Source organism: Hemicordylus capensis, chromosome 2 (genome assembly GCF_027244095.1).
Source record: "Hemicordylus capensis ecotype Gifberg chromosome 2, rHemCap1.1.pri, whole genome shotgun sequence".
In the NCBI taxonomy this organism is placed as follows: Eukaryota; Metazoa; Chordata; class Lepidosauria; order Squamata; family Cordylidae; genus Hemicordylus; species Hemicordylus capensis.
Genome location: NC_069658.1, coordinates 4,269,244 through 4,296,653, shown reverse-complemented (window position 1 = coordinate 4,296,653; position 27,410 = coordinate 4,269,244). Strand labels below are relative to the sequence as shown.

The window sequence follows — 27,410 nt, the reverse complement described above, 5'->3', positions numbered from 1 at the left end:
AACGATGAGTAAGATTGCACTAGCTTTCTTCGCAACTGCCCCACACAGTCTGCTGCTTCATGGTCAACTTGCCCACTATGAGAGATGGGTCACTTTCACATGTACTGCTGCCATGGAAGTAGTTTCTGACCTGGAACAGCCATACCTGTTACATCCTGGTAGTCACTCTGGTAAGAATGGGGGCAAAAGTTTCAGCCACTGAGAAGCACTGCCTATAAACATGGCTCCATCCAGCATCCCACCAGTGGCTGTTGCTGATTTCTATCCTGCATTTCTTTTATGTGGTGAGCCCTTTTGGACAGGAAACCATCTTATCTTATTTATATATTTTATTCTCTAAGGCAGGGATCCTCAACGTTGGGCCCCCAGATGTTCTTGGACTTCAACTCCCATAATCCCCAGGCCCAGTGGCCTTTGGCTTGGGGTTATGGGAGTTGAAGTCCAAGAACATCTGGAGGCCCAACGTTGAGGATCCCTGCTCAAAGGCACACCCGTGGCTAATCCCATGTGTGCAGCTCTTGCGAGAGTTCGCGAGCAATAGCAATAGCAATAGCACTTACATTTATATACCGCTCTATAGCTGGGGCTCTCTAAGCGGTTTACAATGATTTAGCATATTGCCCCCAACATTTTGGGTACTCATTTTACCGACCTCAGAAGGATGGAAGGCTGAGTCAACCTTGAGCCCCTGGTCAGGATCGAACTTGCAACCTTCTGGTTACAGGGCGGCAGTTTTACCACTGCGCCACCAGGGGCTCTAATTGGAAGCACCTAATTGGGCAGTGGGATTCCATATGCAGATAGGGAGGAGGAGCCTGTGATGGTTAAGGTCAGTTGGAATGAAACTTACTGGTTGGAAGGAGGAATATATGTGTGTGTGGATAGTGGGCAGAGTCTGCAAAGAGAGGGGTCGTGAGGGAGGAAAGAGGCCCTTCAGAAAAAGAAAGCTGTCATTGTGTGAATTAGATGAAGAAACAAGATGAACAAGATCTGTAAACTCAGGAAGGGAGAGAGAAAGAGAAGGGAGGAGAGAGAAAGAAGGAAGGGCGAGGGAGCAGCCCAAGCTTGTCAGCGACCTGAGGGGTACGAGAAGCCATGACGGTGCCTAATGGCAGCAAGGAAGGGCCCAGTCAACCACTGCTGCTGTTTGGGGCTACCGAGGCCATTGGTGGAGGCAGGCAGGCAGGCAAGGAACGGGCCCAGGCCTGTCAGCAGCCTGAGGGGAATGAGCGGCCATGGTGGTGGCGGCAGTGAGGAAGGGCCCAGTCAACCACGGCTGCTGCTGTGGGGAGGAGCAGGAGCGGTGTGAAGGTGGGGAGGTCTCTGGGGACAGGGGGCTGCAACCTGGCCAACAGGAGTATGACCAAGAGGGGTGAGGGGGATAGAAGAAATGAGATGGGAGGGGAGGGGCAGGAGTGTGGCTCAGGTGAGGGTGGAGAGATCTCTGAGGTGAGGGGGGCTCTGGGGTGAGGGGAGCAATCAAGTACTAGCATGCAGATGCTCTGCGTGGGTTAAGCTAGTATGTAACCTGCTTTGAGAACATTTATTTATTTATTTATTTAATACATTTCTATACCGCCCGAAACGCAAGTTCTCTGGGCGGTTTACAAAACAATAAAAACAGCCAATAAAAGATTAAAACATTTCAACAATTTTTAAAATTAAAAAGATAAAACTATTAAAACACAAGTAAAACACAATTAAAACACTATCTAATTAAAAGCCTGGGTGAGCAAATGCATCTTGACTGCCCTTTTAAAAGTTGTAAGGGATGGGGAGGCTCTTATTTTGCTGATAAGCAGTATATAAATATTTGTAGTAGTATGCAGTAAACTTTTCAGCTCTTCAGGATAAAAATCCAACAAAGATACCCTTGTACCAGGGTTAGAAATTTGCCTTATTTTGCTAAATCACTCAATGACATCGCATCCAAAATCTGATCTCACAGGTGAACCGCATGAGACAGAATGAGACTCACATACTGCAGCCTCACTAACATCATGGTATGTTCTACATATGTTCCATGTTCTACATGGAAGAAAGTATAAATTATGGGAATTTTTTAAAACTTCCCTCAGAAGAGATAGTCTTAAGGGCTTTATGCCTTATGACAGAGGTTAATAACTTCAGGCTTGTTCCAGGCATACACACACACACGGCAAGATTCAGCACCTGGATCTAGGTGAAAAATAGAATGGGTGTACACTTAGAAGTAAAGCACAAGGTGCCTCTGAGCACATGCTTAGGCCAGGAATTTCTTTTTCCATACCAGAACTCTGCTTACAGTCCTTCCATGCAAAACTCCACCCCTTATTTTATTCCAAGCTTTATTTGTTTCAGCAGCCTAACGGAAAAATTTAAGAACACCTTTTTGTTTCTTGCTGTTGTAATTGTGGGCCAGATACCCTTGCAGATCTACTACAAATGAGCCAGAGATCTACCAGTAAATCCTGACCCATCTCCACTGTCCATTTCTTTCTGCCATATGCTAGATCTTCATGGGTTCCATGGGAGTTGTAGTCCAGCAACATCTGGGGACCAAAAGCTGGGAACACCTGCTTTAGATCCACATCCCATGTAGAGAGAACCCATATTCCCTGCTCCATCTACACTCAGTCATGAGAGAATGGGATGCTTGTTCTAGAACGTCATGGAGTTGAAAACCATTTTGCTGTGAAATGTGGGTAAGATTTGTTCACTAGATTACTGTTGCCCTCCGACAAACCAATCTTGGATTCTGTACAGAAGGTGGTTTTCCCAGTTTTTGAATTCTTGGTATTTACTGACAATGTGAAAAGGGGTGGTGGTCTAGAACAGGTACTAGAGGTGAAACTGGTGGAGCCAGTTTATGCACCCAAGACTTCTCAGGCAGCTCTCGTGAACTGGTTCCTGAAATCATGGGCTGCGGAAATAAGACAGAAGACAGAAAGAAGTAGAGCGCTAAGCTATGGAAACCAATTTGTGGGGCACTCCATAGAAAGATGAGACTGAGTATCTTGCTTTTCTCCTGCACAATTCAAGATTAAAGGCCCTTTGGAAGAGGAATTTCAAATGGAATGGGGGAAACCTTCCACCACCCACACACTGACAAAGTCCTTCCCCTAATCAAGGCCCTCTGCAGCTGTTAACACTCACAAACAAACAAACAAACAAAAAGAAAATGAGGGAAATCCTAATCCAAGGATTCTTCAATTGGGGTCCCCAGAGGTTGTTGGACTATAGCACCCAACATCATCTTCCTTTTATTTAAAATGTGTTGTTAACAACTGCAGAGGGTGCTAATTCTTTATTATTTATTATTATTTATTATTTAAAGGATTAGAGCTAATCTTTCTGAATTTGCATGTCACTGGCTATTAGCCAAGGTAGATATTTTAGTGAAATGGAACTTCAATGTAAAGGGGCAGCGTATCTCTGAATAGCAAGTGCTTGGGACAAAAAAAAAACCCCACAAGTGTGCCTTCACCATTGTTGCCCTGCCCATGAACATCTGACTACCATTGGAGATGGGATGGGAAACTGCACTCGGTGGTCTAATCCAGCAAAGAATTTCTTAGGGACTCAAAGACAATGACAATTCAATACGCCCAGGGGGATAATAACTCAGTAAATTCGGCTATTCTTTAAAACAAAGGACCAGGAAGTCTTTAAGCAGGAGCTGTATAAATTGGATTATACACCACCTCGCCTTATAACAGGGATCAAGTTGCTAATCCACTCCAAAACAAGGTGTAGGGAACCAGTAAAAACCAACAAACCCAGTTACAAAGCAGCTTTCTACCTCTGCTGCTTCCAAGACATGCCCACACAGGAAAATCTTGAGAAAGGTCCTTCGGTTTCTAGGCTTCCCCCCTATCCCTCCCCCGCCCCACCAGAATATAAAGCTGGAATGGAGCCTGAACGAGCTCCTCCATCCCCACAGGCTCCCCTCTCACCTTTGAGCTCAGCGTTCAGGTTCACAATTAGGGGGCTGTTCTTCCAGTCAAAGGTGGTGAGCAGGTGAAGGAAGCGAAGGAAGCCCACCTGAGGGCAGCTGTGAGAGAGAAAGGAGAACTAGATGGAGGAGGCAGCAGTGACAGCAACACACCCCAAAGGATACCCACTGGACTGGAAGAGAGCTCGGCCAAAACATTCCGTCTTCCAATACTAATATATTCAAGTCAATACAGGTGGACCTGGTTATCCATGGGGGTTCCCTTCCCACCAATTTCCATGGATAATGAAACTGTGCATGATGAGGCATTGAGTCTATAGGGATGGGGGGCGGTTAGGTTCCTGGAGCACAAAACAGCAGAAGTAGCAGCAAAAAAAGTGCTGCATCATGCTCCACAGGTCTCCAGCTGTTCAGTGCTGCCCCTCCCCAAACTCCCAATTTCGTGGGTTTTCCTTGAAAATTTGTGGTTAAAAAAAAATAAGAGTCACAAAATGGCTCTTTTAAACAAAATGGCAGCCGGAAATGACCTCAGGGGTAATTTCTGGCCACCTAGGAACCACGAACACACAGGTATTAACCCTTTCTGTACCCACGTATGCCAAGGTCAGGAGCATATTTTTGGACTGTGGATACGCGGAACTGTGAATAACAAGGTCCACTTGTAACAGCTGCAGCAAAGATGGGGAGAAAAAATACTCAATGAAATCCCACTGAATTTAACATCCTAATGTCCTTTTAATTTCAGTAGGACTACTTGGAGTAATTCTCATATTTATGCCTCTGAATACCAGTTGCAAGGGGAACAGCAGCAGGAGGGAGGGCATGTCCTCATCTTTTGCCTGTGGGCTTCTCAGAGGCATCTGGTGGGCCACTGTGCAAAACAGGATGCTGGACTAGATGAGCCTTGGGTCCATGCAGCAGGGCTGTTCTTATGTTTCTTAATTTTCCTCATGTCAGCCACTAATAAAAGAGCAGGGGTTCTCAGGCTTGGGCTCCCAGATTAGATATTGTTGGACCACAAAATCCCATCTTATAAGAGAAGCAGTCAAGGGAGAGCTCTGCTGTGGAATTTCTCATGTCTGTCATATCTTGTCTGGAGGACCTCTCAAGCAATAGTGAGAAGAAGAATAAATAGGGACAGTGATACTTGGCATTGATATATCACATGTTAAAGGTCTACCTATGGGCCAATGTGGCCCAGCAGAGAGAGAGTGTGTCATATGTTGATCAGCGAGACCTGGGTTCAAATCCACCCTGAAGGTCAAACCACACATTACACTGGAGTTGCAGGAGTCAGCTCAGTGGCTGAGCATTTGCTTTGCAGAGAGAAGGCCCCAGGTTCAATCCATGGCAGCATCTCCAGGTAGGGCTGGGAAATAAGACTCCCACCTGAAACCTTGGAGAAGCCACTGCCAGTCTGTGTGGACAATCCTGAGCTAGATGGACCAATGGTCCGACTCATTATAAAGGCAGCTTCCAATATACCCTCCCCCATTTGAATCAGAGCCATGGGGCAGAGGGAGGAGAGGCCAACTCTCCCCCCTCCCTCCAGAAGCATCCCCCAAGCCAAATCATGCATCCCCACTCCAAAGTGCAATTAGCCACGGAAGGGGAAATGTATGGGCACAACAAATGGGGTGCATAATTTCCCCCCTCAGAGGCTAATGGCAACCTCGAGAGTGGATTTAAGTTGGAGACTCAGTGGAGGGGCCACGTGTTAGCCTCCCCTTCCCCTGTGCCACAGCTCTGATGTGAATATCTCAGGAGTTCTAATCATGGAGCTCACAGTGATGAGACATTTGGCTTTAAGTCAGGGTTGGCCATTGTGGCTGGGGATGATGGGAGTTGTAATCCAAAATCATCTGGGGACCCAAGGTTGAGAACTGCCGGTTTAAAAACTAAGCAGCTTACTGGGTGAAACATAGAAACAGCAGAAACTGCCTTCTATCGAGTCAGGCATTTGGTTCATCTAGCTCAGTATTGTCTACATTGACTGGTAGCAGCTTTCAAAGGTTACAGGCAAGAGTCCCTTCCAGCCCTACCTGGAGTTGCCAAGGAACAAACCTGGGGCCTTCTGCATGCTCTTCCACTGACCTACGGCCCCATCCGCTAAGGGGAATAACTTACAGTGCTCACATGTAGTCTCCCATCCAAATGCAAACCAAGCCAGACCCTGTGTAGTAAATTCACGCTCGCTACCTCAAGCCCAGCCCCTCCTCCCTCTAAGGAAGTGACCTTGGACCATTTCTACATGACCCATCTCACAGGATCATCATGTCATTAAAATGGGTCCATGAACTTCTTAGGTCCACGTAGCTCCTTGGCAGACAGGATACAAAATGCTATCATAAGGATAGAGGAACATAGGAAGCTGTCTTATACCAAGCCAGACCACTGGTCTACCTAGCTCAGTATTGTCTACACCAGGCTTGCTCAACTTCAGCCCTCCAGCAGATGTTGGCCTACAACTCCCATAATTCCTGGCTATTGGCTACTGTGGCTAGGATTATGGGAGTTGTAGTCCAAAAACAGCTGGGGGGCCTAAGTTGAGCAGGCCTGGTCTACACAAACTGGCAGTGGCTAGCAGTCTGTGTAGGTTACAGGCAGGAGTCTCCCAGCGCTACCTTGGAGATACAAGGCAGGGAACTTGGAACCTTCTGCATGCAAGCAAGCAGGTGCTCTTCTGAGTGGCCCCATCCCCTCAGGGGAATATCTTAGAACAGAACTTTATTACGGTCATAGACCAATATACAAGAAATACAAACAATGCATCATGTAAATAAAATTTAAGAAGAAGAGAGAAATATATAAACTGCTAAAGATCAGATTGAGTTTTGCAGATTATAAAACAAAACCTGGCCACTATATTAATAGTTTTTTCATCTGGGTCAAGTAATAAAAACTTCAAATAAAAATCATCAGAGTGTCCTAAAAACTTTAGACAATAAGGGGGAGATTAATTTCAAGTGGGCTTCCTTAAAAAAATCACAATGTAAAATTGAATGTGTACTGGTCTCCACTTAGCCAGAACTGCAAGGGCAGAGGCGGATTGGGAAAGGGACGAAGGGAAATATCTTATGATGCTCACAAATGCAGTCTCCCAGAGTGGATCCTAATTAGGAAAGGGGACCATTCATGCTTGCTACCACAAGACCAGATCTCCTTCCTTTACCATATCTTGATAAATCATATCATAATTTATTTATCATAATAAGGTGTTTCATATACTTTATCATAATAAAGTGCTTCATATACATTACAAGGCTGGACTACAAGGATGTTGGTCTGATCCGGAAAGACATATTCTTAGGGCACCATCAGAAGTCCCTACATTTTGGGAAGCCCACAAACAGGGCATGAAGGCAACAGTGTCCCCCTACCTGCCCTCTGCCCACACACCTTGCTGCTTTTTGTTCCCAGCATCCGTCCCTCAGAGGTATCCTGCCACTGGATGTGGAGGTGACAGACAATCCTTGCCAAGGAGTAATAAAGCATTTGCTGAACTCAAAAGGCTGGAGAAGCAGAGACCCACCAGGCCCTTACCTGGGTGCTGTGAAGGGCGCTGGGCACAGGAAGAGGGCAGCCACCAGTAAATCCACACACTCCTCCGAGAGGCTGTCACTCAGCAGCTGAGCACTGATCCAGCGTTTGGCAAGCCGGCAGGCGCTACTGAAAGCAGGGTGCTGCTGCTGGAGGCTGCGGAGAGGAAGTCATTTGGGACCTTGTCATTGCACATGCTGAGAGAGTGATCCCACCTGATCCCAGGGGATCGTGTGCAGCAGGGTGGACGGTGGGCCATCACACCACATGCACCTGCTTAGAGGAAGGGGTTTTGCTAACTTTGCTTCATGGCTGGCTGGGAAAGGCTCCTCGTGAAAATACCCCATTCCTACAACAGCTACAACAAATATTTGTACACTGCTTTTCACACGGAAGTTTCCAAAGCGGTTTACATAGAGAAATAATAAATAAATAAGATGGATCCCTGTCCCCAAAGGGCTCGCAGTCTAAAAAGAAACACAAAGGAGACACCAGCAACAGCCACTACAAGGATGTTGTGCTGGGGTTGGATAAGGCCAGTTGATCTCCCTCCTAAATAAAAGAGAATTGCCACTTTAAAAAGGTGCCTCTTTGCTCAGTTAGCAGGGGATGCTAGGTGACCTTGTGTGGGTACATCTATGTTCAATGCTCTAGTCAGTCAGCCAGTCTCACTGCCCCCGAATAGGTGAAGAGGCTCTTGACCTGCTCCAAAGTAGTGGGGCTCTTCCCCTCCCTTACCCATGAAGAGAACTGGTCAAGAAAGGCAAGTGCAGCGTCTCCCGTTCTAGCTGATGGGACTCCTCTGTGTCCTGATATTTCCGCATGCCTTCTGGGGTGATTACTTCCTTCAGAATCTGGGGCTCTCGGTGGTAGGCCACTTGGAGGTGGAAGACATAGCCATCCTCGGGTAGTTAAGAAAAAACAAACATTTGCAACTGTGGCCATGATGCCCATCTCCCTCACCACTCTACGTCCCTGTATGCACTTCTCAAATTTTATCTTCACACATATATACTGTCTTTCTGCCCCAAAGAGCCCCCACCCCAAAGCAGCTGACAAAAAAATTGCATGTATAAACAGGCCAACAGACTAGAAATTGAAGTCAAAGCAACAGTAGAAAAACAGAACAGAGATGCAAACCACAGCACCAAGCATTCCCTCACAGGGATGATTAAACCAAATCAAAGTCCCACTCAAAAAGTGTGGTCTTGGCAAGGAGAAGGATGAAGCCAAGCAGGCCTTCCAGGGAGGGCGCTCAAAAGCCTTGGAGAAGTTCCCAGCCAGAGTACTCACCAACCTCACCTCAAACAGTGAGGCAGCATAGCACTCATAAGAACAGCCCTGCTGGATCAGGCCCAAGGTACATCCAGTCCAGCACCCTGCTTCACACAGTGGCCCACCAGATCCCTTGGAGAAGCCCACAGGCAATAGGTGAGGGAGTGATCTTTCTCCTGCTGTTGCTCCCCTGCAACTGGTATTAAGAGGCATCTTGCCTCTGAGGCTGGAGGTGGCCTATAGCCAGCAGACTAGTAGCTACTGATGTCCTCCATGAATTTATCTAAACCCCTCTTAAAGCCATCCAAACTAGTGGCCATCACCACATCCCATGGCAGAGAATTCCACAGATTAATTTTGCACTGTGTGAAAAAGTACTTCCTTCTGTTGGTCCTAAATTTCCCAGCCTTCAGTTTCATGGGACGACCCCTGGTTCTAGTGTAGTGAGTAGGGATGTACACAAAGGGTTTTGGCGCTTCTAATTCAAGGTGCCAAAACTATTCGAGTTGCCCCAGCCTAATTGTTTCCGGTGGGGGACAAACGGGTGCTTTAAAAAGGAGAAGGGCAGATCTTATCTGTCCTTCTGTTGCTCCTCCACTGTGGTGCTGTCCCTATTAAAGAGCCATGCTGTCTGTTCAGAAAAGCTATGTTGAGTGCAGCTGCTTCCTGTTTGGGAGCAGGAAGTTTCCTGTTCCCAGCAGCCCATGGGTGGCATCAGCATTTAAATGGTGTCTGCAGATGCCATTCATGTGCCGGTGTCACCCGTGGTGCTTCTTCCATTGTGCCAGTGATTCCTTAGCCAGGATGTCAGCCATCTCTGGACAGAAAGGCTGCAAGCGTCAAGAGGTGGGAGCCCCATTTTCACAACCTCCAGCTTAAACACACTTTATTCATCGTTCTTTTAATCAGACCTTCCACTGCTTCCACCACCTCACTCCTGTGAAATAAATATAGTGGAGAGAGCTGCAGTTCTACTACGACGCCATTACAGCACACAATACAGGCAAAATAAGCAGCTTTGTACACATTTTTGAGTTTCAAGAAAGCCGTAGAGCTGTAAAGGGAACTGAAAGCCAATGTCTCAGCTCCCACTCTACAGTCTCGTCATCTCCACGTCAGTCACCCACAGATTTACCCAAACAATAGAAACCACAAAAGGAAGCCAAGAAGGCTGTAGAAATGGGGTCTGGGGCTATGGAACCAATACCCCCACAGTGACTCAAGCCAAGAGAAAAAGGGGGAAGCAGGGAGGAGAAGCGGGGGCGGGGGGGGGAACAGGATTCAATATTTTGTCTGTAAGCAGGCTTTTGACAAGAATGGCGATTCACAACACCACAAAATGCAACATGCCAAAGAAGTGAATTGGATAAAAATGACAAACTAAAAACTAAAAAGGAACCGCTGAGAAACACGCAACATAAGGTGCAATCAGTGTGCAAAAACATTCCTATTCAAGAAGAAGTCACCAATTAAATATTAAAAGCATGTTGAAATTGGTTATAAAAATTATCTTTTCTGGAACTTGGCAGGCAAGCCTCATAGCAGAAGGAGTTTCAAAACCTGAGCACCACCACTGAGAAGGCTCTGCAATAAGTAACCCCACCACCTCACCTCCAATGGTGGCATGATCTGGGGAAGATATTTGGAGTCTGCTTCATTTAAAAAAATGGAAATACTGGGAACCAAAGACAGTGGAAGAGAGAGGACAAGCACAGTCACAACACAAAAAATAATCAGCTCTAAGAGCAGGAAAAAGGTTCCTTCCTTCCTTGTCTAAATTGCTCAGAAATGCTTTTGTAGGGAGCCATTCATTCAGTATGCCTTTATGTGCACTGAATAACTGAGTTTTAACAGGACTGGAGCTTTCCGCCCTAAATTTATTTCACCAGGGATAATGTGGTAGGAACAGTTGCTTAAAAGACAGTGGTCATGAGAACCAAGATTCAGAAGTATGCGTCTGCATGCTAGCTGCTGATAGTCTTGAGGGAGGGTTCTTGCCTTCGTGTCCTATTTGTGGACTTCCCAGAGTCATCTGGGTCGGCCAGTATTGGGAAGCAGGATGCTACACAAGAGGCCGTCTAGTGCTATTACCTTATACACTTCAGTATAGGTGGGGGCAGGCCGGCACAGCAGATGGTGTTGCTGGTGTAGCAGTTCTGCTAGCTGAAGCTGGAAAGCAGCCTTGATGCGCCGGATGGCTTCCTTGTCTTGAGGCCACTGGCCACTGCCCTCCATGTGGCATATCACTGGAGCAGGCAGCAAGGAGAGAGGAGACAGGAGGAAAGGTGAGGGGCCCAGGCAAGAAGAGAACAGTTGTGGGGAAAGGTGCCCAACTTCTAATGCCACTCCTGGGAGAGGATGACCTGGATTCAACAGCTTAAATATGGAGGTTCTCAAACCTGGATCCCCAGAAGTTATTGGACTACAATTCCCAGCATCCCCAGAGACACACTGGCCAAAGGCTCATGGCTGCAAGAATCAAGAGGTGCCGGCCCTCACGTGGGGAGAGTTGTTGTGTAAACCAGTAACAAGGACTGCCTATGCTCTGCCACCATGTTTAATTTTGGAAGTGCAAAGTAAGTCAAATCCTCCACCAAGGGAAGCTGAACTCTGCTAGGGGTGTGCACGGAACCGCACAGCTGCGGTCCGGCACTGTGGGGTGGGTTCCTTTAAGGGCGGGGAGGGTTTACTTACCCCTCCCACCACTTGTCCCCCTCCAGCGCTCGTATTTATTGTAAGAATTGGGGCGGCAGGATACCTCCCTGCCACCCCTTGCCCCTCCACAATGCAAAAGGCTCCGGCAAGCCTTTTGTGCACGTGCACGTTGCGCGCGAGCTTCACGTCTCCCTGACGCCAGAGGCCCGGTCTACCCGGCCTCGGCCCCTGCTGGCGGGTAGACTGGGCCTCCGGAGGCCGGAGGCCCGGTCTACCCACCAGGACGAGGCCAGGTAGACCGGGCCTCCGACCTCCGGAGGCACGGTCTACCCAGCCTTGTCCCGGCAAGTAGACCAGGCCTCCGGCGCCGGGGAGACGTGAAGCTCGCACGCAACGTGCGCATGCGCAAAAGGCTTGCTGGAGCCTTTTGCATTGCGGAGGGGCAAGGGGTGGCAGGGAGGTATCCTGCCGCCCCAATTCTTACAATAAATACGAGCGCTGGAGGCGGACAAGTGGCGGGAGGGGTAAGTAAACCCTCCCCGCCCTTAAAGGAACCCCCTCCACCCGGACCGAACCGGCCAGGTCCGAACCGGTCCGGAGGCCTTTACAATGGCCTCCGGACCGGTCCGGACCCATCCCTAAACTCTGCACCTTGTATTAGAAGTATTGTTGGGAGGGTCAGCAGAACAGAGATTTCCAAGCCCTTCGCCAATGAAATGGTGCTCTATACTGTAGTAGCAGGGACCAAGCTCTCTCCTCCACACATACCCTGCTCTGAGCCAACACCACCCCAAAAGCCCAATCCTTGCCTTTCATTGGGGCTATAAAAGCTGGGCAGGGTTTCTCCGCCAAGGGCAGAAGTGACTCTCGGTCCTTGATCCTGGCATGGTAGGTGTAATCTGGTTTCATGGGGACAGGAGGGAAGACCTAGGAATGAATCAGAGGAGAAAGAATGTAAATGGAGGGAAGAGAGGGAGAACTCCATGGGAAGTTCACTGGCATCCTGAGATAGGGGCACAGCCAGTAACAGGGATGCCCAGATGTTGTTGACGACAACTCCCACAGTCCCCAAACAAAGGCCAATGCAGCTAGGGAGCTGGGGGTTGTAGTCATCAACAGCAGCAGGGAATTACAGGGAACCATGTTGCATGACCCAAATACAAAGCCAACTTTTAAGGACATTTTAATGCAAGGTGCTCAGCCTGCAATTTCAGAAGCCAAGAGAAGACCAGGAGCTGCAGAGCAGCTTCTGTCAACACCTCTCTATGCACCCCTTGCTGTCTGGACCTGATGCACAAATGGGATATTTAAAGCAACATTTTCTATTGATGCTGGAGGAACACACAGGAAGACCCCTGCTGAGTCAGGCCAAAATGTCCATCTAGCTCAGCATGCTGCCTCCAGAAGCTGACAAGCAAAGCAATGATGGTTGCCCCCAATTGCTTGTCCTCAGCATCTGGTATCTGAGAGAAACAGTGTCTCTTTGGAGGTTCAATTTAACTAGCATGGCTAATAATAATTGCTAGACCTCTCCTCCATGAACCTCTCTGATCCCTTTTCACAAGTCTGAGTTAGCAACCGTCATCACACCTTGTGGCAATGAGTTCTATAAGCAAACTGTGTTGAGTGAAGAAATGTTTCCTTTCATTTGAACTTGCTGCAAATCAATTTGAGTGCTGATTTAAGAGTTGTAATCTTTTGAGAAAGAAGCCCTAGTCAGACAATAGACCAAGTCTGAGAATTTATTTATTGAAAATAGGTATGTAAACAACAGAGCTCATCCTCCATGTGCAAATAATAATATTTACATACCACTAACCAAGAAAAAGTCCTCAAAGCAGTTTATATAGCAAAGTTATAAGAAAATGATTCCCTGTTCCCAAAGGGCTCACAAACTAAAAAGAAACACAAGGTGGGAACCAGCTTCAGCCCCTGTTGGGATGTTATGCTGGGGATGGAGAGGGACATTTGCTCTCCCCCTGCTCAGTAAAGTCAGTCACTGCTTTGAAAGGAGCCACTTTGTCCAGTTATTGGGGTTACACATACTGTAAGAGGGACTAAGCTCCACCCCCTCAGCAAATGCATTCACTGCAAGCCCTGAAATCTGAACAGGGTGTATGAGAGAGAGATAAATAGTCATAATGTGGCATGGGAAGGAAGTGGTCCCTTAATCACTTTTTAGAAAACTGTGCATCTAGCCTTTCTCCAGTCCAAATGGGGAGAAACAGCCCGCAGCTGTCCACAATATGTAATAAAACACAGGAAAATAGGAAGTTGTCATATACTGAGTCAGACCATTGGTCTATCTAGCTCAGTATTGTCTTCACAGACTGGCAGTGGCTTCTCCAAGATTGCAGGCAGGAATCTCTCTCAGCGGTATCTTGGAGATGCTGCCAGGGAGGGAACTTGGAACCTTCTGCTCTTCCCAGAGTGGCTCCATCCCTCAAGGGAAATATCTTCCAGTGCTCACACTTCTAGTCTCCCATTCATATGAAAACAGGGTGGACCCTGCTTAGCTAAGGGGACAAGTGATTCTTGCTACCACAAAACCAGCTCTCCTCTCCCATTCACACATAAATATCTAATAAAAGCTACCAAATCTAGCCTACAACCATTACAAACAACAGCAATGATCAGTCATATCAAAGCAGATTCTGGAGAGCTGGGACCTGGTGGGCCTGTTTTTTATTCAGAACTCTTGCTTAATTCATTCACGGATGGACGCAGACTTAATTAATAATTTGAGTTCTAATTAATTGATTAAGATTTCTTTAAGTGTACGATACCATATAATAATGGATACATAACTTAAAAGAGCTAAAAACAGCAACTAGAAGTTTACTCCTTTTGTCCTGTTTGGTTTCGAGCAGATGTAACTTTTATGGCATTTTATTGTATTTTAACTTTTGTAAACCTCCTTGAGATTCATTATGAAAGGCAGTATAAAAACTGAATAAATAAACTAAATAACCTCCTGTGTGTACAAACACACACTGTTCATTTTGGAACCCAGTTTTCAGGTAGGCTGTGAGAACGCCCAAACTGTAGAGAAGCCCATGTTCTGGAGGAAAGAGACTCCACCCCTGCTCCAAAAGGAGGAGACGGTCACGCCACAGTGGAGCACAACCCTGGTATGCAGAGGGCCCCAGTGTCAATCTCCAACGGCATCTGCCATGAAGTTCATCTCGGGGAGCAGCAGCCCTGGGAAAGGCCCCTCCCTGCCCTGAGACTCGGTGCCCAGCGGCCCAGCAGCACTCCCTCCCTCAGCAGGCCAGCCGTGTGCTCTGCTCCCCACCCACTGCCATGGGCCAGACTCACGTCTGTGTATCTCAGGGCTGGGTGGGCTGCCTGCACAGCGGTCACCGTCAGTGGCAGCCCCTCCAGGTTCCACAGCTTGCGGCTCAGGTCATCGTAGGAACGGACGATGCTCACCATGGCCTCCTCGCCGGTACCTGCTGGCTGTGCAAGATGCCCAGAAAACAGGGAGGTAAAGGAAGCTTATCAGCACACAAAGCCAACAACCAGTTCTAAGGAATGGCCATCTCAAATCAAAAAGGAATGCCACAACAGGAGAAAGGGAACAGACTGGACCACGGAAGTGAGAGAAGGGTGCTTAAAAAACCCCAAAAACTTTAAAAATGCATACAGAGCATTCTTCTGCATGGATCCATCTGCCAAAGCTGCATACTACACGTTAAAAATGAGATAACACATTTTGAAGTTAAACTAGCTGGGCCAGGCGCAGAACATCTGCCCCTCCGCAAGCCCACTTCTCTCCCCTCCCCTGGCCCACTCGCAGTTTCTGGCTGCCAGGAGCAGCCTGCTTTTTCTGTGCCCCCCCCCCAGTGCTTTCTGGCTGGCTGGAAAGCCGGCCCGCCAACTCCTCGCACCCACCCACCAATTTCTGGCGGCTGGCCCAGGCCACCACCTGCTGCTCCCAGCGGCCAGGCCAGCCCGCCGCCAGCTCCTCATCCCTATTTTCATCCCCACTGCTGGTCTGGCAGATGCTCGCGAACTCTCACGAGAACTGCCACACATGGGATTAGCAACAGGTATGCATTGGAGAAATAAATAGATAGATGCTTTTGAAATTTTAAAAGCAAAGTTTAAATAAAACACAAAGAACTTCCCGCCTGCCTGCCTGCCTCAGAAGAAGAGGCAACTGTCCTCACTGGGAGCGGGTACCCTCCCACCAGAACTGCCTCCCCCAGCTTCCACCAGTCTTGTAGTTGACCCCCACTACCCACTCACCCCACCACCCACACACGAAAAGGTTACTTGCTTGCTTTGTGGGGGGATGGTTTAGCCATGGTGGTGCTTCTCTTAAAAAAAAAATCTTTCCCCACAACTCCTTGAGCAGTGGCAGATTCGACAGCATTTGAAGCAGTGATCGCAGCGGCCAGCTTCTGCCAGCTACCATCTTTTTAAGTCAAGACAGAACGAGGCAGGAACTTGGGCATGCAAGGGAGGCAGAAGCCATCCGCCCCGCCCCCAATTGAGGCAATATTAGTTCTCTATTTGATATTATTTTTAAAATTAGGTCAACGTTGCACTTCAGTTTGGTTGCACATCCATCATACTTTGGATGTGTATATTTTGCCCCTCTCCTGAAAAGGTCTTGTGGACACCCATGGACAGGAAACACCACCAGGTCACTTCCTGTCACATTCTAGAATTTAAAGATGGCGATTGGCAGGAGCCAGTTGCTGGGAACATGATCATCACTTCCAACACTGCTGAATCGGCCAGTGCCCAGAGAGGCATTTTAAAAATAAAAATAGAGAGAGAAACCCACCACAGTCACTCACCTGGACATACAACCCAGGTCAGTAGTAATAACTAGGTACGTGCTTAGGGTCAAGACTGTGTTGCTATCACAAAAGAGAAAATTCCAAATCCTCTGCCAAGGAAACACAAATTCTTTGTTCTCAAACACTGATGAGACAAGCCAGTGAAGTGCAGTGATGTCAGACTAGGACTAAGGAGAGCTGGGTTCAAATCCCCACTCCATCATGAAGCCAGTTGGGTCACCTTGGGTAGTTCCACAAGCTGCCTGCCTACCCTACATGCTGGGTTGTGGGAGAATAAAGAGGAGAGGAAAGATCGTGCCTTCGAGTCGGTGTCAACTTGTGGAGACCACAGAACCATGCGGTTTTCTTGGCAGAATACAGGAGGGGTTTACCATTGCCTCCTCCCGCGCAGTATGAGATGATGCCTTCCTGCATCTTCCTATATCGCTGCTGCCCGATATAGGAGTTTCCCATAGTCTTGGAAACATATCAGCGGGGATTCGAACGAACAGCCTCCTGCTCTCTAGGCAGGTTGCTTCCCCACTGTGCCATTCGGTGGCTCTGTGGGAGAATAAGGGGGAGGAGAAATACTTTGCATGAAGTCCTGAGCTCCTGGGAGGAGAAGCGGTGAGGGGGAATTAAAATAATTATTTTTTTAAAGCAGTAGTATTTAACAGCTTAAGCTACAGAATATCAAGCCGGGGGCAGGCTGCAGAAAAGGCTGCCCAGATATATCAAGGCAAAAAGGGGACGACGGGTGCCCTGCACTGCAAGGCAACACTCTCTTGGGCCCACACCAGCCTGCAATGGCTCTCTTGCCGTTCCTTAAGGCGGCTGTGCAGAAGAGCCTCCAACAGACGCCGCAAAATAGCACAGATTAAGGGTGCCACCTCTAGGCCAAGTCCGTAATAGGAAATTGAAGCTCACCCTGACCTCTGCAGTTCAGTAAAATATACTTTGCACTTATAGGACAGAAAGACTTGTGAAGGCATACTACCACTTGACAAGATTGGTTCTGAAACACCTTGTTCATTTCAGATACCAACGTTCAAGACAGTTTGAGCATGTGTGTGCGCACACACGGTAGGAAGGGCTGTGCAGGGTTTTATTTATATACTGGTTATGTATCATCACCCTCTTCATTTGCCAAAGACCTTTGGGCATGCACGCACAGCGAGGTCCTGGAATACCCCCTGGCTATGCTAGGCTTTGCCTCTGTAATCTCTCATGCCTCTGGTGGCTGTTTTTTAGCTGCTGCTTCCCGAGGGCTGACACTCGACACTCCTTCTTGCCAACATTAGAAACCAAACATTAGAGCCACTTGAAACACCCTGAATAAAGGGTGGGAGAGGAAAGATGGGGGAGGAACAGGTAAAGGGTTCTCAAAATAGTCCACGCTGGGAAGTTTTTCAAGGGAGAACAATAAGGTTGATGCAGGATCTAGAATGAGAAAGCATGGTTTCCCAACCTGGAGTCCGTGAGGCCGTTGGACTACAACTTCCATCATTCCCAAGGCTGGGAATCCATGATATTTAAAAAGTTAGGAATGCAGAATGATTCTAAGCTGTACAGGTACTATATTTACTTGATTCCAAGACTAGGTTTTTTCCAGGTTCTTTGATGTTAGAAATCAGGGGGTCATCTTAAATTCAGAATCCTCTTCATTTCGGCTAAATATAGGCATAACCTGTATTAACCTCTCCCCGACCCCTGTTTTTTTAAAAAGGGATTAGTCAAATTCAGTAACCTTATATTCTGGTAAATACAGTAGCAATAGAATTGAATTTGGCAAGAAGAAGTGTCCAGAGATTACAGATATTCAGAGGCACAAGAGATTACAGAAGCAAAGCCTAGCATAGCCTGGGGATATTCCAGGACCATACTAGGCCTCACTGTGTATGCCCAAAGGCCTCTGGCAAATGAAGGGGGTGACAATGAAGCATACAAGGCAAAGCCTAGCATAGCTCGAGGACATCCCAGGACAAGCCGCACCTTGCATGGGCCACAGCCTCTGGCATATGGAAGGAGTGGCAACATTGCCACTCCTCAGTGCACCTGAGGTTCCAGGAATGATAGGAGGGTGTCGCATGGTCCAGGGATGTCCCAGGCCACACTGAACGCACAGCCCAAACCAATTCTGGAACGAGAAAGTCGTGCTAAATGCTAGAAAGCAGTGCATCTTGCTACTGTGCCAGAAGTGCTAACCTGAACTTGTAGCTGCAGCATAGATTCCTGCTGGGGCCAAACTCTGGGTTTTAGGGATTACAGCAGGGGAGCAAACGGGACATGGAACCAACAACAAGACTCCCAAAGGCCAACACCCTTCTAGGATACATCAAAAGAAGAACCACTTCCGAAATCAGGACGTGAGAGCATCCGTTCCAGTGGTTGGCAAGTCTGAAAGTGTTCTGGTACATGCTGTGAGGATGATTAACAAGCTTTGAAAACAAAACAAACTGCCCAAAGAAACCTTAGACTAAAAGGAGTGGAGACACACTGGCCACAGGATGTAAGAAAGAGGGACAGCAACTATTAATCTCTTCCCATGAATACAGGACAAGAAGCAAAGGGGTTAGACTACAGATGGTAAACTCACGGCAGAACATTAAGAAGCAGGTCCCAGTTCCAAGAACAGCTCAGAAACAGAGCAAGTTGCCAGAGGAGGCTGTGCCATCACCTTCCCTGAACACTTTTAGGAGAACAGATGGACAAGCACCACGGGGACACAGTGGCCCAGGACAGGGGATTTAATTGGGATACCCTAAAAAGCCCCTTCCCATCCTATGAGGTACTGATGCTATACATATCATTGGCCATAGAAGACTTTCCCTCCTCAGCTTAGCATGTCATCTCCTCTCTCTTCTTCCCAAACTTGTGTTAAGAAATGGTAGACTACGTAGGCATAAATCCTCGATGTTCTAGCCCTTCCGGAGACACATAGGAACTTAACGGATGATGGGAGAGAGAGATCTTACCTCGCGTCCCAGTTTGATCACAGACTCCAGCAAAGCACCTGTGTAGCAGATGGAGGATTCTGGAATGTCCATATGTCTGCAGGACACAGAGAGAGACAAAGCAAGCAAGACTCGTAAGTAGGGAACACGTTCCTTCCCCCTCATCATTAAAAGCAAGTTTCTAACCCTTTTAAGCTGTCAATAAAAAGATCTGCACCATGTGTAGACACAATCGCAGTCCAGCATTCAATTCTCCGACAGCAGCCCACCAGATGCTTCTAGGAAGCTCACAGCCAACGAGGGAAGGGTTGGCCTTTTCCTGTTTTGTCCCTGTCATCTGGAACTCAGAGGCAGACTGTCTTAGAAACATTTAGATTTCATTTCATTATTCTGGGTAGGAGCCACTGATAATAGACTTATCCACCATGAATCTGCCTAACCCAGGGGTTCTCCAGTTTGGATTCACAGATGTTGGGAATAGCCAAATGGCCTACTGCAGCAGGGAATGATGGGAGCTGTAGTCCAACAACCATCTGGGAAGATGCCTCTGAATACCAGTTGCAGAGGGAGCAACAGCAGGAGAGAGGGCATGCCCTCACCTATTGCCTGTGGGTTTCCCAGAGGCATCTGGTGGGCCACTGTGGGAAACAAGATGCTGGACTAGATGGGCCTCCTTGGGCCTGATCCAGCAAGGCTGCTCTTATGTTCTTATCAGCACTGCTTCACAGGTGCTTCCAGGGAAGGCTTGCCTTCCCCCTTCCTACCAAGGCTGAGCCAGCCAGCCAGCCCGCTCTGTCCTGTGAAGATCTACCTGCTAGCAAGCCTGCTCCCTGTGGGAAGACCTGTGTGGAAGAAGCAGCCCTGACCTCCTGCCGTGGACACTGTTATCAGCTCCACTCCCAGACTGCTCTGAGGGCACAGGTGCTCTTTGCCCTGCTCTCAGTCCAAGAAGGGCTTGCTCTTTGCCCTGCTCTCAGTCCAAGAAGGGCTTGCTCTTTGCCCTGCTCTCAGTCCAAGAAGGGCTTGCTCTTTGCCCTGCTGCTGTGGGGCAATGCCCACTGGTGTGGCCTTCTAGAGTAAACCACCCCATGAAGGGCGAGGGAGCTTTTGCTTCATTCTTGGCTGGAACAGCTACAGGCAGGCAACCATCCCTGCCGAGACTGTCAACAACTTTATTCAAACATGTTTGGAAGCTACCTTGGAGACCTAAACAGTGAGAAGGCAGCATATTACTTTGCTAAACAAAGAAATAATGGTCTTCCAACACCATCACCACATCTTGGGATTGTGAATAAGTTAACTGTCTGTTGCATGAACCTAAAATCATATTGTTTGAGTAATCCCAAATGCAAGTGTAATGAGAGCAAGAGTTTTCAGTCTACCCACTCCCCAAGCTCTGTTCAGCCCAAACACTTTAGCTTTTCTCCACAAAGAAGGTGCTCCAAAGAGATGACCACCAGATCAAGGCCATTCTCTCTGAGCCACTGTAAAGACCTGCTCCTTCCACTTTCAGTTGCTCTCCATTGACAGGATGCAGTACCGGAAGTACCGCCATTTTATTTCATGGGTGTCTACCACCTCAACTCCACATTGGATGAAAGAGGATCCATTCTCCCACTGACTGCATACCACTGCCTGCCTCACACCACTTCCCCCTTTGTTTGGACCCCCGTTGTGAAACCATCATGTGCTACTCACAATTTCAGGAGGTGACGGATGATTTGCTCTGGAATGAGGCGCTTCTGGCTCATGTTTGGTGCGTCCCACAAAACAGCTTCACAGATAGCCCCATCTTGGAAACGCCTCAACTCCGACCGCTCCCCCCAGAACTGCCGGAACTCCACTGCCTAGAGACAGACACCAAGATGAGGGGGAAATCATATAAGAAAATTCTGTGGGGAAGACACCGACTTGCCAGGCATGCACAGACTCGTAAAAGTTCATTTCAATCAGTTTGTTTTTGGTTTTCAGCTATTACACATTATTTATTTATTATTTACATTTATATCCCGCTCTTCCTCCAAAGAGCCCAGGGCGATGTATTACATACTTAGGTTTCTTCTCACAACAACCCTGTGAAGTAGGTTAGGCTGAGAGAGAAGAGACTGGCCCAGAGTCACCCAGCAAGTCTCATGGCTGAATGGAGATTTGAACTTGGGTCTCCCCAGTCCTAGTCCAGCACTCTAACCACTACACCACGCTGGCTGGTGTGCCACACCACACTGACAAAAGCAGAGCTAAACACAGCTTTGAACAGAGCACAAGAATGCCAGTTGACTTCAAAGTTCATTCTAACCATACTACTTGCAAAAGATATCAAAATAACTGGAGTGATCTTTGAGTTTTCATTTTAAAATAAAAAAATTTAAAAGCCTGATGATTAGTCAGATTTTATAACACAGAAATACAAGATGGTATTGAACAAGCTGTTAAAGTCTACTTGACCCTTATGTTACTAACAGGAAGAATAATTACAGGCCAGTTTAGAAGATACTTTATTGGCCTAGGCAATTAGGAAGTGAGAGTGTCAACTGTGTGTCCATTGCAAAGTCTTCTGCAGACGCCCTCCGGGCACTTTGCTTTATCACTCACGAAGCGCCCCTTTCCTACTCACATGGGTCAGTAAAGTATCATCTGAACCAGCCCCAAGATAGTATTTCTCAGTGGATATTGCCCTGATGAGAATCACTAAAATCAAAAGGAAGCACCTCTGTCCTTTGAGCTCCACATATAAAGGTGAAATAGATGGAAGACAGAGTTGACAACCAATTTCTCGGGTGCCCAAGAAAGGGTGCCACAGCACTCCTCAGGTCTCACCTCAGGTCTGTCGGCTGTGGGTCCCTTCTCCAAGATGCTGGTAGCAAAATCGGGACTCAGCAAGAGTCCAAATGACAAAGGCCCACCATCTTTGTGCTTTGGGGGTTCAGCACTGATTGGCCACTGGAGAAAAAAATGGGAAGGAATAAAGTTAGCCACCCTGAAAATATACGTATCATATTTGACTGAATCCAAGACTAGGTTCCCCCCACAAATTAACTGATGTTAGAAATTGGAGCAGGGGGTTGTTCTAAATGCAGAGTCCTCTTCCTTTCAGGTCAATACAGGTATAACTTTTATTTTTTTAAGGGGGTGGAATTAAATTCAGACTCATATGATATGTATGATTGTACATATGTACATACACACATGCAGTACTGCCAGCCTGTACGTCCTGCCAGAGCCAGAGGAGGAGGGGGCGTTCAATGGGGTGAATTCTTGACTGTAAAGGATTCACAGTAGGCTGCCACCATCCACTTTATTTTGATGTGGGGAAACCCACTCTCCATTTAAGATTTATGGGGAGAGGGAGGGGTGTTAAGTGGCAAAACCCTAGGTTGAGCAGTCGTAGGCCTCCAGATGTGTGTGACTAAGGCAGACCCAAAAGTGAAGAATAGCACACTTCAGCAACAAGGATTTATTATTAGATTAAAACAAGAGTATGTAGTAAGAACAATTGTCTCTTCATAAAGAAAACTGTAAGAGAGAGAGAGAGTTTTCATTAAACATGGCAACGCAGATGCAGGCAATACAATAAAGGAAAATATGTTCCCTCATACATCTAACTGAACTGGTCCCTAACTTATTACTCACAGGCAGGGATTTTCCTGCTGTCTCCAGCCTCCTAGGCCATGCCTTTCACATTTCACCAGCAGCTACTCAGCCAGTTGCTTCCTTAGGGCACTCTTGGGACAGAACTAAAGAAAAAGCTCTCTTCTTCTGCTGGTGGCTGTGAGCCTAGTTTGTGCCCAGTCCCCAGAATTGGTCCTTTTCTTTTGGTTTTCCTAGGCTTCCCCCCTTATTAGGAAAGGCCCACCCTCCCAGCAATTGCTCCAAGTGAGGCCTAGTCCTCCCTCAAATCCTTTGCATCACTACAAGTACACACATGTGCATACACTCTTTGTTGTCCTTTCCCTTTCTCAGTAACCCAATTTAAGAAGCGAGAAAAATGAATCGGCCACCTTTCCCCTCTCTTGAAAGGAAGTTCCATGTGGGCTGCCACTATGAAGAAGGCCCTGATGTGTTAGCCCTAATTCAGGCAAAAGGGGGCATCCATGAAAGACCTCTTCCAACAACCTCAAGGGTTTGTGGCAGCAAGCAGAAGGGGGGGAAACAGAAGAGATGATAGGAGGCATTCCTTCAGATATTCAGACTGTTTAGGGGTTTAAACATTATTAGCATTTTAAAAATTATGAGCACAGTAAACTAGAATTTGCAATCAAGAAAGCTACAAGGATCGCGCAAATTCTCCAGGGTAAGGAGGGCCATTACCGGGGGGATTTGGGGCAGCGTGTGTGTCAGCAGCAAGATCCTCTGGGCCAGGCCACGCTCCAGCAAGGTGATGAGGAATGGCAGAGTTGCGGCCACGTAATTTCCACCGTGGTCCATGAGCTTGTTGAGAAGCTGCATCTTCTTACAGGCTGCCTGTAGCTTAGAGACATGCTTGAGGCTGAAGGAGAGAGAGAGAGAGAGAGAGAGAGAGAGAGAGAGAGAGAGAGAGAGAGAGAGAGGTGGTGACTGCAGGGCATGTCATGTGCACCTCTGCAGGTCAATAAGGAAGCCTCTTTGTCCAGAAGAGCTTTCTATAGAAAAGAATCAAAGTTCTGTGAAATTCTACCCCAAGACAAGTGGAATTGTGTAACCAGTATAAATTATGCAAATCAATCAACTTTGCATACATCTGATTTTTCCTTGATTTATCTTTTGCTAGTTGGGGGGGGGGGTATACAAAATACTAAATATTTTGTTGGGGGGTGGTATAATATATACACTAACTGGTATACACTAATTGGGATGCGGGTATACAAAATACTAAAAAACACAGGCACAGAACCACACCCCATCATACACACACATGGGATGTGCCAAAATTGCTGGTGCGGAGCTGCAGTGTACCTCCCTGCAGCCCTGGTAAGTGTCGTACTGGAAGTGCCCAATGTGCATGCATGCGCATCGGGCACTTCCAGTACGATGCTTACCGGGGCAGCAAGGAGGTACGCTGCTGCCCCTCACCAACGATTTTGGCGACAGCGTCGGCGGGGGAAACATAGCGGGGAAGGGGAAAGGGCACCCTCTTTGTTTCTTAAAAGGTACCCACCAAACTGTCTGAATGCCAAACTGTCCATAAAAGGACCGCTGAACCAGTTCGTGCCCATCCCTACCTCCCTGTCCCTTAAAGAAACCTCCCCCTCCTGCCTCCAAACCGGCTCGAACGCACATCCCTAACACACACAGAGGAAATTATTCTCATTGAGATTTTACCAGATATTGGCCACACATTCAAAGCTCTCTTTGCCATCATAAGGACTAGAAGCTTGCCTTTTTTAAATGTAAAGTGAAAGCTAACATTCTCAGGAAGCTGATTTCTGTGCTGAACACTGAGCGTGGTAATTTTTCAGCACACCTATGAAACTGCAGCAGTTGCTTTGCCACCTTAAGGAGGACCAGAAGTGTGCAGTTTTGCTTCTAAAATGAAAGCAGAGCAGCTCAAGACAAAAGTCCCACTTTTGTGTCGGGCAAAGATGAAAGGCACACAACCCTTCCTCTGGCTAAAACCTTCAGAAACACAATAGGCACTCAAGTACGCTGCACTTCTTCTGCAGTTTGTTGCCTGGAGTTTCAGAATTGTTATCTACAGATGGAAAATCTTGAGAAAGAACAGCTTCTTGGATTTGGATGGTTTCCCACCTCTCGTTTTTCAAACCTTATTTTGTCTGCAATCAAGAGGGCCAGAGTCCTCCTTGAAAAGAACAACAACAATCCAAGGAGAGGTTTCTAGGGTTCTAACCAACGCAGACAATCTGCCAAGGGAGCCACATTTAGCCCATTGCTGCACAAATACTTGCCACCTTCCGTCAACAGATGGAGGGGAGCAGGATGGTGCTGGCTGGACCCCTCCCCACTCTTAGTGGCTAGAGTGCCAGACTAGGCCCGGGGAGACCTGAGTTCATATCCCCATTCAGCCATGAAACTGGAGCATTGGTACTCACCGTGAAGGCTTCTTCTGGCTGCCGTTGTAGAGGACAACTCCCTGGGTTATCATCCCATGCTCGCTCCAGGGCAGGACGTATGCTAATTCTAAAGCTATAAAAGTAGCCGGATGGTAACCCCACCCAGTTCTTGTAGTCAGCCAAGCTTCGAACGGAAGGCAACCTCAATAACACACATATATGAGTAGAAAAAGAGCTAGTAAACGGAAACAGGTAAACCAACAGGTAAACAAACAGGTAAAAAACAACAACAGGTAAACCAACAGGTAGAAAAAACAGCAGGAAGATAGAGCCCCATCCCCCCAGGAGTCTGGGACCGCATAGGGAGGGTCGAGTTGTCCTCTACAACGGCAGCCAGAAGAAGCCTTCACGGTGAGTACCAATGCTCCATTCTCGGCTGCCGTGTGAGGACAACTCCCTGGGGACATACCAAAGCCAGGTGACCCAGGGTGGGGGTCCCAGGCTACTGAGGGGGAAGGACATGTTGCAGAACCCTTCTGCCAAAGGCAGCCTGAGCGGAGTGCATAGTGTCCATCTTGTAGTGCCTGGTGAAGGTGGACGGGGACGCCCACGTGGCCGCTCTGCAGATCTCCTCCCACGGGGCATTGGTGGAAAACGCTGCTGAAGTGGAGGCCGCTCTAGTTGAATGCGCCGTGATTCGCGTGGGTGGAGGCAAGTGCTGGATCTCGTATGCCAAGGAGATGCAGGCCCTGATCCAACGACCGATGACAGCTGAGGAGACCTTTTGGCCCATGGAGGCCGGTAGGAAGGAGACGAATAACGAGTCCGTCGTCCTGAAGGAGGCAGTTCTTTTAAGGTAGGTCTTTAAGCAGCGGCGAACATCCAACTTATGCCACTCCTTCTCCCTGGGGTGGACGGGCTTGGGACAGAAAGAGGGCAGGACCAGGTTTTGAGACCTGTGGAACATGGAGGCGACCTTAGGGAGAACTGAAGGGTCCGGGATTAAGGTTACTGAATCGGCAGAGAATATACAGAACCTGGGGTTGGAGGACAGTGAGGCTAATTCTGAGATCCTCCTGGCCGAGGTGACGGCCACCAGAAAGGCCAACTTCAGAGAGAGAAGGCGTAAAGAAATGGACCTAATCGGTTCAAATGGAGGCTTGTGAAGGACCCGCAGGACTTTGTGGAGGTCCCACGTGGGGAACCTATGTACTACAGGAGGGGATGTTAGCGATGCTCCACGCAGGAAACGCTTCAGGTGGGCATGGGACAAGAGAGGCTTGCCCTTGAATGGTAGCAGGAGAGGAGCCAAGGCCGAAGCGTGCCGCTTGATGGTATTGGCCTTAAGGCCCTTGTCAAGGCCGTCCTGTAGGAATTGTAGCAGCTCGGGTAGGGAACATGCCCTCGGAGTCAGGTGTCTGTTTCTGCACCATCTGAGGAAAACTCTCCAGGTGCACTGGTAAATGCGGTGAGTGGAAGAGCGTCTGGAGGCCATCAGTGTGTCGAGAACGCTCTGGGAGTAACCAAAGCCCCCTAGCAGCTCCCGTTCAAGTGCCAGGCGGCAAGCTGGAACCAGGCGGGATCTGGATGGAGTACTGGGCCCTGCGAGAGCAGGTCTGCGGAGATGGGAAGCAGAACTGGAGGCCCGGTTGCGAGGTTCAGGATCTCTGGGAACCACGGCCTGCGGGGCCAATGAGGGGCCACCAGAATCACCCTGGCCCCCAGGAGCCGAATGCGCCTGAGAAGTCTGGCCAGAAGCGGAAGTGGTGGGAAGGCGTAGAGGAGGGTCCTTGGCCAGGGAGCCGTCATGGCATCTGTCTGTTCCGCCTGTGGGCACTGGAACCGGCTGAAGAACCGCGGAAGTTGGGTGTTGCTGGGAGAGGCAAACAGGTCGACTTGAGGGGTTCCCAGTCTTCTGGACAGGAATGAGAAGGCTCTGCGGCTCAGGGTCCATTCGGCTGGGTGGATGTCCTGCCGGCTCAGCCAGTCCGCTTGTACGTTCAGTTCTCCCTTCAGGTGGACTGCTGATAGGGAGGACAGGTGAGATTCGGCCCAGCGGAGGAGCAGAACTGCTTCCTGATGAAGGGAGCGAGACCTGGTGCCGCCTTGCCGGTTGATGTGTGCTTTTGCTGTCACATTGTCGGTCTGGACCAGGACATCCTTGCCCCTCAGCGCAGGTAGGAAGGCTTGAAGGGCCAGGCGAATCGCACGGAGCTCCAACCAGTTCATGCTGTGGCCCGACTCCTCGGGGGACCATCTGCCCTGGGCCGACTGA

General features: G+C 48.3%; 1 protein-coding gene across 2 annotated transcripts in view; it reads right to left on the bottom strand.

The window, feature by feature from the left end:
* Positions 1 to 27,410, bottom strand: part of NOL6 (nucleolar protein 6) — an 83,903-nt gene that overhangs the window by 30,578 nt on the left and 25,915 nt on the right. For both annotated transcript variants that reach the window (XM_053292506.1, XM_053292505.1), the window contains exons 12-21: positions 23,457 to 23,634; positions 21,966 to 22,088; positions 20,847 to 20,995; positions 19,170 to 19,245; positions 14,723 to 14,863; positions 12,214 to 12,331; positions 10,841 to 10,995; positions 8,213 to 8,376; positions 7,478 to 7,630; positions 3,936 to 4,033 (exon numbers count right to left, since the gene is read on the bottom strand). In XM_053292506.1, coding sequence (XP_053148481.1) covers positions 3,936 to 4,033; positions 7,478 to 7,630; positions 8,213 to 8,376; positions 10,841 to 10,995; positions 12,214 to 12,331; positions 14,723 to 14,863; positions 19,170 to 19,245; positions 20,847 to 20,995; positions 21,966 to 22,088; positions 23,457 to 23,634 — 1,355 coding nt within the window. The remainder of the gene's footprint in view (positions 1 to 3,935; positions 4,034 to 7,477; positions 7,631 to 8,212; positions 8,377 to 10,840; positions 10,996 to 12,213; positions 12,332 to 14,722; positions 14,864 to 19,169; positions 19,246 to 20,846; positions 20,996 to 21,965; positions 22,089 to 23,456; positions 23,635 to 27,410) is intronic.